The sequence below is a fragment of the Colius striatus genome, chromosome 1 (genome assembly GCF_028858725.1).
Source record: "Colius striatus isolate bColStr4 chromosome 1, bColStr4.1.hap1, whole genome shotgun sequence".
Classification (NCBI taxonomy): Eukaryota; Metazoa; Chordata; class Aves; order Coliiformes; family Coliidae; genus Colius; species Colius striatus.
In genome coordinates, this window is record NC_084759.1 from 157,678,613 (window position 1) to 157,692,329 (window position 13,717).

General features: G+C 40.0%; 1 protein-coding gene across 18 annotated transcripts in view; it reads left to right on the forward strand.

The window, feature by feature from the left end:
* ANKS1B (ankyrin repeat and sterile alpha motif domain containing 1B) overlaps positions 1-13,717 on the forward strand; it is a 431,515-nt gene that overhangs the window by 383,343 nt on the left and 34,455 nt on the right. For 4 of the 18 annotated variants that reach the window (XM_061988906.1, XM_061989065.1, XM_061989149.1 and 1 more), the window contains 2 exons: positions 54-233; positions 13,264-13,338. The exons of 4 other annotated variants lie outside the window; for them this stretch is intronic. In XM_061988906.1, the coding sequence (XP_061844890.1) occupies positions 54-233; positions 13,264-13,338 (255 nt within the window). The remainder of the gene's footprint in view (positions 1-53; positions 234-13,263; positions 13,339-13,717) is intronic. 10 more of the 18 variants (XM_061988958.1, XM_061989231.1, XM_061989405.1 and 7 more) reach the window with 4 other exon arrangements.

Here is a 13,717-nt window from a genome sequence, read left to right on the forward strand (position 1 = left end):
TTGAAGTCAGCAATATGCTATTCTTACGCTGCGTTTTTCCTCTCTCTGTCCAGGAACCCAGCGGTAACCACACTCCTCCTCAGTTGTCTCCATCACTCAGCCAAAGCACTTTCACTACTGGTGGCTCCCTGGACGTTCCCCACATTATCATGCAGGGCGATGCAAGGAGAAGAAGAAATGAAAACTATTTTGATGATATTCCCCGGTCAAAGCTGGAGAGGCAGATGGCACAGGTAGGGTTAAAACGATGCTATTAAAAGACTACACTGCTGCAATTGGTTACAGAACAAATCCTAACCGTAGATGTGGGTCGTATATAAAGGCTGAGTTGCAAATGACAAAGACTGACAATTTTTCCAATCTCTCTGTTTCAGTTCTCTATATTTCCAATAGTGTAACTTGGTGTGCAGTTTCTCCTGAGAGGTAAAGTTTAGGCGGTGTTGAGGTGCCTGGAGGCTGAGATAAAGGTGCCTGCTGTGCACCAGAGCATGCAGACTCCCACTGACACTGACTGCTTCTTGTTTCTGTAAGAAGGGGCAGATTTCTCAATTTCTGAGCAACTTAGATTAAAAAAAGTTGCTATCAGCTCACTGCCAGAAACTCAGATGACTTGGAAGGTGGCGACCGCTGCATTTATTAATGGAGAGGGTCAGCATTTTGCTAAACTTTGTGATCTGGGGATATTTCTTTAGTGTTTAAAAACAAACAAACAAACAAACAAGAACCAGCTGTGCAACAACTTATTTAAGCATAGCAACAGCCCTAGACTCAAGTGGATGTGAAGTCAAACTGTTCATGAAAGAAAGCTGGAAGTAGCCCCCATCTCTAACCCAGCCACAATAAGAGTACTGATGATTTTACATGAAACATGCATCGATTGAAGGGTGTCTTGTACCATTGTAAAGGGCAGTAAAATTAAGGTTGGTCAATTGTTGACAAAAATGCTTTAGAGTGAATTTAAATGTGTTTTGGTACTACATAACGACAAAAACCAGCCAGATCTGAAACTGTGGGATGCTTTGCAGCACACGTTGTAAATAGGGCTTTGTTGTCATAAGCAGATGGGCAGCCAGAGTGATTCCTGGAGCAACTGACTCCATGAAGGAACAGAGTGAATGAGACTTCCCAGTGGTTCTCTGCCCACTGCAGCTCAAAATAGAGCCTTTATCCAAAATTCATCCTCAAAATGGAAACTGCTATGCAAATAACCATGTTACAGTTAACATAATGAACAAAAGACAGCAGTCTCTCAGCTAATTGCATGAACAAGAAAAAGTAATTAAATAACAAGAAAAACAAGGTGCTGCTGTTACCTGGGAACACAGAAACAAATTGAATTCCATTTGTTCAGAGGGCATTTCTAGAGAAGTGAAATTGCATTTGGTTGGGTGGGGCTGATTCCTTGCATTTTTTTAATCTTGTAATTTTCTGCTGTATAATCTTATTGTACAGAGTTAAGGGGAAAGTTGCCTAGTGAATGAGATTATTTTCAAACCAAAATGCTCACCATTTGTGGCAAGAACAAGGTTGAGCTAAAGTTTAGCAAGTAAGAGCCCAGTTCTTAACATGAAAATATTTCTTTGACAGTCATGAAATTTAAGTGTTTGAGTGTGAAAAACACACTTGTTCACGGCTGAGTAGACCAGTTCATCTGCTTAGTTCATTTTATCACTTAGTTCACAAATCCCTGTTCTCACTTGGTCTTTCAGTCATGAACATTTAAAAAAAAGAAAAATAAAAAAACCCAAAAAAAACAGAACCACCCCCTCCAAAAAAAACCCATACTAGCAATTCTTCCTGTCACTTTTTACTCTCTTCTTTTCCCATTTGGAGTCCTGATATTCCCAAGAGGTATGATACAGTCTCATATATGACACCAGGAGATTGCCTTTGGGCTGTAAAAAATTCCTTTTCCAGAAGGACTGTGGTATGTTACATATCTAAAGAGAAAAGTGAGTGGTTAGTACTTAAAATACTCCAAACCACTTCAAAACCAATTAAGTGCTGGGATGGGTTTTAGGATTTTGTATGCACTGAATGAATGACTTAGTGCCTTCTCTCTAACTTTCACCATGGAATATAGCAGTGTCTTATAGGTAACCAAAGGGGAAAATGGATTCAGATGGAATCCATAAAACAATGTTTTGTGTTAGTCCCTGAACTCCAGTCTCTTTGGAGTCTTTCTCAGCTCTGCCCCGAGATTCTACACTTCTGATGTATGTAAAAGTCCCTTTGACTTTAATGGGAAAGTCAATGACTCCCTCTGGTGATCATTCTCACTAAATTAGACTCACCCCATTAAGAGGCTAATCAGGGATTTCTTCAACCATTCTAGTCCAAAAATAGATTTTTAAATTTATTTTTTGCAATATGTGCTTTGCTAAAATGAACTATATTTCCTACAACCTTTTCCCTCAAAGCCTGTTTGAAATTAAAGGTAAAAGAACTTTTCTGGAAAACAAAGGAAATCCAATTGTGATTCTTACATGAGCCGCCTTCTCCATGTTTGGGGGTTTTTTTTGTCTAGCAACTTCCTCCTTGCAATTTGCAGGTTCCTTTGGCTTATGTCAGATCACCAACAACTGCTGAGTTTACATCAGGCCAATTTTCCAGATAGAATCCTTCTAACAAACAGAATGATCTAGAGGAATTATTGGAAGATAGTCTTTGTCTTAACTCTCTCTTTGCAAGGCTGTTTGCATGCTGCTATATGAATCTGCATGTTAACTGGATGCTATAGTAGACAAACATGCGTAAAGACATTGTTGATGCTGTGAATTTTTTTTGACAGAGTTTTAGGGTGTGTTCTTGATAATGAGATTAATGGGTATTTTTATGGCCTTGAAGAGAGAAGCTAACACAGTATTGAGAGCTTCTTCATGGTATTGTTTTCATTAACTTGATTTTATTGCCTAAATTTAAAATCTAAAATCTGAAGATATTCTGAGAAAATAGTGAGATCCAATGTTTCTGTCTTTACTATGTTTTGTCTTTACCAATGTTTTCACTAAACTTTTACATGGGAGTCATCAAGCATGTCGATCTTTGCATCAGATATCAACCAGTGTTTGTTAAAAAAGTGAGCACATCAGTTTAAATCTGGTTTCCTTTGATCTGCAAAATGAGTTTAAATAATTCTCTAAACCATAATCAAATCTGCTTGTAAGTAATACAACACTTTGTTTCTTGGAGGAAAAACTGATTTAAATTTACTTAATGTGGGTGGTTTTGTCTCAAGGCCAGCATGTACCTTCATTCACAGTTCCCTGGCAGACTGTTTGTGACCTAAGAGGGGAAAATCCTAATATATAAACAATGAGTCTAACCAGTTTAGATTCCCCACTGGAATAGATTTGATCATGCAACTATCTAGTTGGTCATCCAGTTTTGAAAGTCATTGACGTCTGGTTGTATGAATCTCATCTACCGAAAAGGTAACACTGAAGGTTGTGAGACAGTCTGTTTTCCGAAGAATAAGGAAAAAAAAATCCAGAAAGAATCGAATTGTCTGAGACATCTTGGACTGTGGATGTTGATTTCTGAGCCTGCAAACTGTAGATTAATATGATTAAATTAATGTAGTTTAAAATAGCTGAGATTGCTTTTAAGGTTGCCTAATTTTTTAAAATAGAAGTGAAGTAATACAGGCAAAGCCTAAGGACCTTGGATACAAAATCAACACGAGAAGTCCTGTTGAAGGGATAGGGCTCTTCATTCACTCCTGAAATCGTGGGAGGGTGGGAATATATATTTTCAGGAAGAGCTTTGGAGGTTAAAAAGAAGTTTGTGAAAATACACCCATTAAAATGTCAAGTCTTTTAGAGTCTGCAATTCTCCAGGCAGCACAGAAGCTTTAGGTATTAGCTGCAAGCATATCCCAGACTGCCAGCCCCGAGGCTATTGCTGTTTATTGCTCCAGCCAGTGGCATATGGACCACAGTGGCTAAAAGCACCAAAAGAGCTCTTGCTGTGGTGTTCAGAGCATTGCCCTGAGCCAGGAGCAAGAGCCTGAAGCATCTTCCCCATGGTAGGTGGGTAGGGGGTACAGGGAGCCCCTCCTGCCCATCGTGCTCCTCTCCTCATCACAGCAGCAGAGCTGGGTCAGGCATCACCCCGATGCTGACGTGTATGCTCCCTGCAGTGCTGAACCCCAAACTGGGATAGGTCTGGCATTTCGGGAGGTAGTGGGTGGGTAGGTGGGCAGCTGCCTCTTTAGGGCTCCAGGGAAAGCTCCAGGCTGCGTCTGCCTCTGGGAGGAAAACCAAAATGAGTCAGAGTAAGCTTTCTGGTAGGATAAACCTAGTCATGGCCCTTATGAGAGGCACCCCAGTGGGCTGTGATGGAAGAAAGAGAATCCTTTAAGATCTCTGAGATTTGGAAAAATTATTCACAAAGGCTGGCAGAAGAAGTTCTTTCCCAGAGGTACTGGATCCAGATTTAATTTTGAAAACCTTTCTAGGTTCTTTGGTCCCATGGCCTGAGAGATAGTACTATTAAAAAAGAAAAAAAAAACTTAAAAAAAGCCCCACACAAGAAAACTTAAATGTAAGGTCATTGTAATGAGTGGGTAGCAAGTTTCAAGTAAAGCCCCAATTGTTGAGATTCTGCCTTGTAACATTATTTTGTGAGATATAATAAATTCATTGCAGGATTAGGATTGATATGCAGGAGACAGTCACTTAAGTGGAGTTAGTAACAGAGTTCCTTTATCTACAGTGGAGGGAAATTATAATGAAAAATAAGAGACATGATTCACGAAGGCAGGTTTATATGAAAATTGTGAAATAATTTTTCTGCTTTCTGAAATAAGACCTTCAACTCAGTAATGTCTTCCATATAGAATCATAGAATGGTAGGGGTTGGAAGGGACCTTTAGAGATCATCTAGTCCAATGCCCCTGCAGAAGCAGGTTCACCTAGATCAGGTCGCATATAGCAATGCATTCATATTTCCAGTGCACTGTGGGACTATGTGGTTTAAAATCATGTCCGTTTTACAGCTAAGAAAATTGATGTACAGAGATGTTGCAAGTTGACTTAAGATGACACTGAAAGTTTGAAGGAGACAAAAATAAAACTCTCGTGTCATAAGACCCACCTTTAGTTTTTTAACCACACTATGACAGTTTTTTGCTTTAGCTTGTTTCCTGTTTGTTTTCCTGTCTCCTTCTCTGCTTGGGAAGGATTTAAAGATTACGGTGAAGGGTGGAAAATATGCCCAGGAGGATACAGGTGTGTAAAATGAGATTATCTAAGAAGCAGTGCACAAAGAGTTTTAATCAATGATTGAAATTACTGTTGAAATAACAAAATTCTTTACCTGTAGATTTAAGAAGCAATAAATACCTGTCTTTTTGTATCTAGTTCATTCTGGGGTTTTTTTGTTCTAAGATTTTTTACTTCCATTTTTTTATAAGCATAAAATAGTGTATGTTGTGAGGATGAACAGACATTTTAAAGACAAGTACAAAAACCCAAACAAACTACTCAAACGTTCAAAATTTTAGGTGCATTATATTTTTAATATGGAAAGATGCCAGAACTATGAACACCTTAAATTTAACATCAAAACAAAAATGCTTAACTGAATCTGTTTTGATTGCATGGTATAGCTGTTACTGACAGTTGTTTTTTTAGTTCAGATAGAGATAAGTGCCATGGAGAGCTGTATCTTGAACTTTAAATTTCAGCAAACTTTAATCTGTGAATCCCTTGAGTGTTGTGTATTTAATGGACAAGTGAACTGATAAAGACGTTATGAAAAATCAATGGCATTTCTGCCTGAAGAGAAAGATACCATTTTTTCAAGAATGTTAGAGAAGCTAGCATTTTAGAAATAAAGTTGTGGGTTGTAGATCATAACTACATGCTTTCTACATAACTTTCAGCATATGGAATTAAGGAAGCGACTTCTACATTTGGTATTAATGATCTAAACTAAAGCCAGAAATACAGCACCAGGAAGGGGGACAGATGTTCTTTCAAGATGGGGACAGATGTTCTTTATTAATTTACGGTTTTTCACACTCAGTCTTGTGAGCTTGAAGTTCTGTATTGGAAAGATTGTGTGAAAACTGAAGGAGAGTTAGTCTCTACTGTGAAATAAACTTCTTATTGACAATCTTAATATTTCAGAGTCAAAATGTGATTTCAATAACAAACATTTATTTTTCTAAGCTGCTGGGACAAAGTTGTACTTGGAATTAGGGATGCTCTTCTGAAGAGCCTGCTTTTTTCTTGTTTTATTTTGGTTAAAATGTAGATACCTGTACCTAATATTCAGAGAGCAATCTCATAATCTTTATTGGTATTTGTCCAGAAGTTTGTATCCTGTATGCAGAGCTAAAAGGCTTAGGCACACTTCTGAGTGACAGCAGGAGTGGAACAGGAGTTGATTGGGGCTGTAAAGCTGCACCTCCAGGAGCCAGGCAGGGCCTCTGCAGCCTGGGCAACCATTTGGGATTGCTTGCTCAGTCTGTCCTGTACAACAGGAACCCAACTCCTGAGTTGCTCAATTGAAATCATATGAAAACTGACAGTCTGTCAGAGAAGACCACCTTTGCATGAATGAAGGTGTTGGCTGATTGAGAGAGAAGCAGGACTGTGTTAATAGTCTTTTATCTTGTTAGAGTTAAAGGTGCAAAGTATGGCTCTGCATGGAGCAGGAGGTGGAGGTGCATAGACCTAGAACACCAACCCTCATCCCAGAGGCTGACTTTCCTCTTGCCCTGTCGCTGTCTGGAGAGGACAGTCGGCAGAGTTGCTGTGGTCCTGGGCCAGCCATCTTCCTTCCCTGGGTGTGCTGGCTGTGGCATGCACCTTCTTGTGAAACCTTGCTGGGTGCACTGACCTGGAGTGTGGTGTCACTGACGATGCCTGTCACCCACAGTCTGCCTGCAGGAAAGCTGTCCAAGATGGCAAATGGTTTTCTGGAAGTCTTTATGTGAACTGTTTTCAGGAGAAGCGAAAGAAATATACCAATGCAAGACACGTGCTTATTCTAATAAGAAATATTATTTCTAATTTCTGCTTCTCTAAAAGAACTACTGATTTTGAGTTTCATTCTCCATCTCTGAAGATGAAGGAAGATCTGCTATTATTCTTTACAGTAAGGCAAGCTATTCCCAGAGTTCTGGGAACATTCAGGGAAGCAACATCTATTGAGATGGCCTAACTGCTCTCCCACAGTACTAAAACAGTTGGAGTGACGATTACAAAAGGGTCCAGACAGCCCCATTCATCCGATTTTCATTTGTTTTTTTCAGCTGTTGCACCTTTGAAGATTGTTCACCATGCCAAGAGTGATTTTCTGGGATTTTATCCAAAATTATTTTCAGTTCTGGAGCTAGACTGAATTATAGTTAGTAAGTTACTGCTAGATAATGTACCTCAGAGCAAGCAGGGTTTGCTGGTGTTTTTTCTTCTTCCCTCCTGCACTTTACTGGGGCTGCAGTGCCAGGAGATGGGAGGGATTTCCTGAGGCTCAGCCCTGCAGTGAGACACAGAGGAACAGGTGGTGGGGGAATAAGCTCAGAGGTTACGTTACTCAGCTTCTCTTCTTTTTATGCACTGGCTCTGCAACATGGAAGCATGAATGAGGGTGAGCCTTGCCAAGGAGAGATGGAGAAGGCTGTAGAAGATTGGGAGTCACCAGCAAACAGAGCACTGAGGGTCCATGTTTACCTAACCAGGGCCATGCCTTGGTGTTTTCTGTACTTATGTATGTGGTTGTCACTCTCTCCTGGGTTGCCTCAGTGTGCCTCCATCCTCCTTGAAGTGCGGTGGCTAAAATTGGATGCCATCTCATATGAGACTTTGCTGGTGGCTGCCCTGTACAGCACAAAAGTTCCTTCTCATGTGTTACAATATGCTACTATTATTAAATGCCTCATTATTTTTTTTTTTTAATTTAAGAGAAGGAAATTGAGCAAAGTGCCACCAGGGTGGTCATGGGCTGAAGTACTTGTCCCCTGAGGAGAAGCTGGGGGACCAGGGATGGCTGGAGATGAGTTGGCTTCAGGTACAAAAACTGAAAGACGAGAGGCACTGACTGGATGGCAAGAGGACATGCAAGGCAGTGGACAGGTTACTGTCCAATCTTTATCCTTGGAGGTTTTCAAGACCTAATACTGCTTTGAACTGCATTTCAACTGGGGTTGAAATGGAAACTTCCCGAGCTCCCTTCCAACTTGAATCACCCTTTGATGTATACTCTTTTGCAAGACTGCTGTGTTTAATTTGAAGTATACTAAATCTTTTATACTAAATCTTTTATACCAAATCTTATACCAAGTCTTTTTGTCTCCTCCCCACCTCTCTGTTAAATCACTCTCTTAATTTATTTGAAGTTTTATTTATGTATTTAATCTTACTTTCCCAGGAAATGTTCTTGTTGTACTGAATTTCATCTGACTGATTTCTGCAGTTCATCAAATCTATTTTCAGTTCTTACCCCCTTCTAGAGAATCCCTCACTTCTGGATCCTCCCCAGAGAGCCTGAGCTCTCCTTCAAGCCATGGCATGAAGCAAGTCATTGCCAATTTGCCTTGGTGTGTTTCAGTCCACTAGTACTTCAGTACCAATAATTAGTCTCTAAACATGCATTTCAATTTTGTGTGCATCCATTGCGTTTTGACTGAAGCTAGTTTATGTATGGGGCATGTCGTGTGTTGCCACATCAGGAGTTGCACCATCAGTGTCCAAGTCCTGCTGGACTTCTACCTGCTGCTGCTGATTTAGCCAGCCAGTTTTCCAACATAGGAAGGGAATTTGATCTGAGATGATTCATTCTGAGCAACTTCACTATAAACATCTTGAATTTTTCTTGGCCTATAGAAGATCTGTCAGGTAACACATGGCAGGCAATATTGTGCGTCTTATTTGTTATTCTCATATTTCTAAGTGTTTACTTAAGGTGGCCAGGAGCAATATCTCATAGGCCATGAGGACCAGGGGGTGTTGACTGGATTTTTTGACAACGTTTCCTAGTAACTTGCTAGTTCCCTCCTTTAAGCTGGTTAAAACTTTGCAAATTTTCCTTTTCTTCTCATCTTAAATATTCTTTTAGCCCTTCTTTTGTCTTTTCAGTATCTTCTATGACTTTCCAAGGATAATTGCTCCTTGTCTAGGTAAATCTGTGACATTCACTAAAGTGCTGTTATATGAAGTTCATTAAGCTCTGATGGATATATCAGGACTACCTTCCACCCAGCTCCCGTTCTTTCTGCATATGCTGTCCAGGTATTCCTTCCTATTGTTTTCCTCCTGTCATCCCCTTAGAAAGTTTATAATTTCCATGAACAATCACTGGTTTATAATTACTTTCAATACAGTTACTTTCTGTCTTCAGATTATCAACCAAGTCTTCTGTGCCTATAGGGAGAAAGCCTAAACTAAGTTTTCTGTGGGTAATTTTGTTCACCTTATGAAACACTAAGTTGTCTCCAACATGATCTTCAGCATTGAAGACCTGTGTATGTCTTGTCCTACAGCTTTTCCAGCAAATACATGAGTAGTTAGAAAGACTTGAAGTAGATGGGAATATGCAGACATGATTGGCTACTGACTTTCCAAGAAGTGTCTGAAGTAATTATGCCTTTTTGTCTTTTATCATGGAGGAAATTAGGAAGAACGGTAAGAAATATTATTTCTTATGTGAATGTGCTTTCTTGAAATCAAGCAGGTTAAGTTAAATAAACAGAAGTTAAAATATCTTTAATTCATTTAAAAGTCAGTCATAAAGTGATTAGGAGATCATGTCAGAACTGCAGTTTCTGGGAAGAGAAGGGAGATGGATGAGTTGAGAGCATTCCTTCCCGCTCACACAGTTAACCAGCCACCTGTGTTATGGGTAGCAGATGGCAGGAGCTGTGCAGAACAGGCCTTTCCCTTCCCCCTTCCTTTTCCCCTCTTACCCATCAGAACTGTGTCTCATTGGTGACTAGATGGGGAAATCTTTTATGTGTGGGACATCTATAGCCATCACAGAAACAGTATCATGACAGTAGAGTGTTGTTGCAATGTTACTCATTAGCATTTATCTTTTGGGAAGAGTAAGATACGCACATTTGATAATTAGCCATTGCCAATCCTGAGTTTTTGTTCTCCTTTACCGTATTACTTGGGAAAATATTTTTTATTCATCTCTTCTTCACAGCTCCTCTCTGTCAGGGGCATTAGGTGCCTAAGTGTATTTGTGCTTACTGTGGTGGAAGTGCAGGAATAGATTGAATTCCTTCTTTTTGAGGGCGTATGTTTTGGGAACTGAAAATTATGAGTGTTAGAAGCCTAATCCCAATTCTCCTTCCTACTGCCTTTTTCCTAGCCTGAGATACTCACTTAACCTTTTTTCCATTCCTTCATTTCTTCCTCTTCAGCACAGGGGTATGCAACTTTAAGTACTTATCCTGGGGATTTCATAATTCATTTTAAAAAAATCAGCATTTTAAAGACATAAAATATGTATATAGTAAATGCTAAATATTTTTACAGTAGTGCAAGGAAAAGATTGGTTTCTGAATTTGAATTCATTACCTTCCATAAAATTAATGTTTTTTCTGTACTGGATTTCAGTTCATTAGTCATTCAAACATTAACAAGTGCAGAACTGAGTAATGAGTTTTGCGCTGCTGCCCTTCTGGCTGGGCATTCGTACAGTCACGGGAAATTCTCAGTCTCTGCTCGTCCGCTAGATTTATTATTGATTTCATAAATCAAGTCAAGATGATTTAGCTTAAGCTTTGATCCTCCAAACCTCCAAACCATTCTGGAGGTAGGTCTGTGTGATGGGGGGAGTTCAGTTAAACAGTCTTTGGAACAGAAACCTGGACTCAGAACTTGTCTCTGCATTTATGCACTCTTCTTTCTCCTAAGAATTAAAAATGATAATAAGAGCTTCCCTTCATATATTAAAGGGGTTGAAGACAGCCTATCTTCTGCTGCTTTAACCTGTAAAAGAGGAAGGTGAAACACATAGCTATGAATTCCTTGTCAGAAAAAGGCATCAAATTGAAAGCTCCTAGTTCCTAGGGCAAAGGGTGCCAGCCCTTGAGTTTGTGTTTGGGAGAAGATGAGCTGGGGAGGAAGGGACAGGATAGGTACCATCAGCATTCATAAGAAATGATTTATTCCTTGCCCCTTTTTTAAATGGAGCAACTTAAAGCTGGCACACACACTTCCTTCAGTATCAGACGTGCTCCTGAGCCAGCACCAAAGTAACTGACAGATGTGTGTGGTGTCTGTATGTGTTGCCACAGAACTGCCAGAGAGCCCCATGCAGCATCGGCTCCAGCTCATGTAGATGAGGCACCACACCACTGCTGAAACACAAGTCCTTGGGAAGGGCAGGATTTAAAGAGATATCTTTTTCTCCAGACTAGCTAGATGGTGAGAGCTGGCTGTATGGTAAGACGCTATCACACCCCCTGCCAGTACTGCTAGTGCCAGGGAAAAATAAGACATCTGATAGCATATAGTACCATGCTGCCTTACCTTACTCCTTTCAGGACATCAGTGAGTGTCTCTAAATAGCACTGCAGTATGTTTTCTTGATTACCAGATGCTTGGGGATGCTGCACTTACTTCGCATAGAAATGCCTTCTCTTTTCTTCTGAAAAGCAGAGGCACAACCTCCCACCATGGATTCCCATTCAGGAATCCATCCAGGCAAAAAAAATAGGCACAATGATGATAGGTGCGGCTGGAACATCCACAAGTCAGTTTGCTTGACACATGGAAAAAAAAGGTAATTAGTGCCAACTAATGTCCTAATGTCCTAATTGTAATATCCAACAGAAATAGCTGCAACAGTGTTTGCCACTGGCCTTGCACTGAGAATGTGTGTCCATCAAACAGAGGAGGACTGTTTTGTAGCAAGATGCAAAGTACAAGGTAGAAGACAATATAACAAAATTGAAGTTTTTAGTAGCTAATGCTATCAAAATGTACAGCCCTGAGCATCAGGAAGGAGAATCAAATACCTTTGGAAACAAGATGAGGGAGAAGAAATTAACCGGATACAGGAAAGTTGAAGCATTGTTGAAGCTAGGATGTATGTGCATGCATTTTTAATCATAAAGGAAGTAAATTAACAACATTAGACAGCTACCAGCCTGTCTGGCCGTGCTTGATAGTCAATCCAGAGGATACCAACCTACTCTGACAGTAACCAGAAGTGATAACCTAGTCTGCCACCAGCCAGGTTTCAGGCTACAAAAGGTAAGAGCAAGATCCAGTTAGACTTCTTTGGGTTGTTTTGAGCATCGATGCTGAATTCCTGCTGGTGTGGCTGACAAGAACCAGCAATGCACATTCTTGCTGTTGTTAAATTACGGATATATTAATTGCTATCTATTCTAGATGCTGCAGTTGCATTTTTCATGCGTGTTTATTGCCTTTTGTTCATGCCTGACGAAGATACTGTGGGTAGATCCTACGTCTGATGCTTTGTTTTAGTTGCCTGGCTACAGTAAAACATTATCTTAGCTTTTGCTGAGGTGTCACAGATGCTTTCTTGAGTGTCCAAACAAGGAGATATGTAAAAGATGCTGCGGAATGCTGTGCTTGCCTAGTTCTGTTGCTTTTGCTACAATATGCTTACTTTGCTTTGCTACTACAGACTATCTGTACATTAGGGATAATGTACCTACAGAAAATAGACTGAAATCTTTCATTTACACTGTGGGGTCATGGTCAATACCAGAGGTAATATTATCTGTATCTTTGTATGCAAAGGAACTGTTGTTGGAAGTAGATGGTGAGCAACTGCTTCACTTAATTGCTATACGTTCTTTTCTGGTAATTGTTTCAAAGCAAACGTATTTTTCCTGTTGACTATATTGCCATATTTTTCCTTTCCTCTCTTCCTGTGAAAGTCTTCAGCAGAGAGATCCAAATCTCAAAACTTAATTGGGATGTTGTCTTCAAACGTCTTCCCTGCCAAAAACTGGAAGTAACCAACATTTCTCTGTGCGTTTTCTGTTTTATGCCTGCATAACTTTATCTCTTTACATCACCAGCACTTCTAGCTAAATTGTTTTCTTGTACTCACAGTTTGAAATCTCATGTAGAGTCTCCAAATAAGCTTTGTTTCCTTCCAGACAGTCAAAAAATATTTTGTCAGCAAATAAATAAAAAATTACTTTTAACAGCTGTTTAACTTCCTTCTTTAATGTTATTGCAAGCCTTTTCTTAATTATTCTTGCCTTTTGGCAGTTGCAGTGCATTAATATTTACAAGATGAGATGTAGTTTTCTGTTTATATTAGCAGTCTTCGGTCTGTGAGATCTGGACCAACCAGAATGCAGGATATCCTTTCTCATCGATTCATCAGGTTCATAATGTAAGATACAGCAATAAATGGCTATGTTGTCACTCTGTGGATGTACAGTCTGTTGCCGTGGTGTTATCTACGGGTGTCATGTCACTGAAATGACAAAATAAACAGAGTGTCTAGCTTGTCCACCCTCTTTGGGGATTATGTGTGCGCACATCCGTGTATCACGCCGTGTGGTTGGCATATGTTGGCTGTATGGTGTACATACAGGTCATGGAGGGTTTGCCAGCGGCAGTCTCGCTCAGGGGGAGCTTTGACTTCTGTTCCTGATGTTTTTGTTTGCTCACTTTTCCAAAGCCGGAAACCGTGTAAACAGCTCGGTTTGCACAGTTTCACCCCCGCAATGTGTTGTGCTGCCCTTTCTGTGTTAATCTATAGGCTTTGC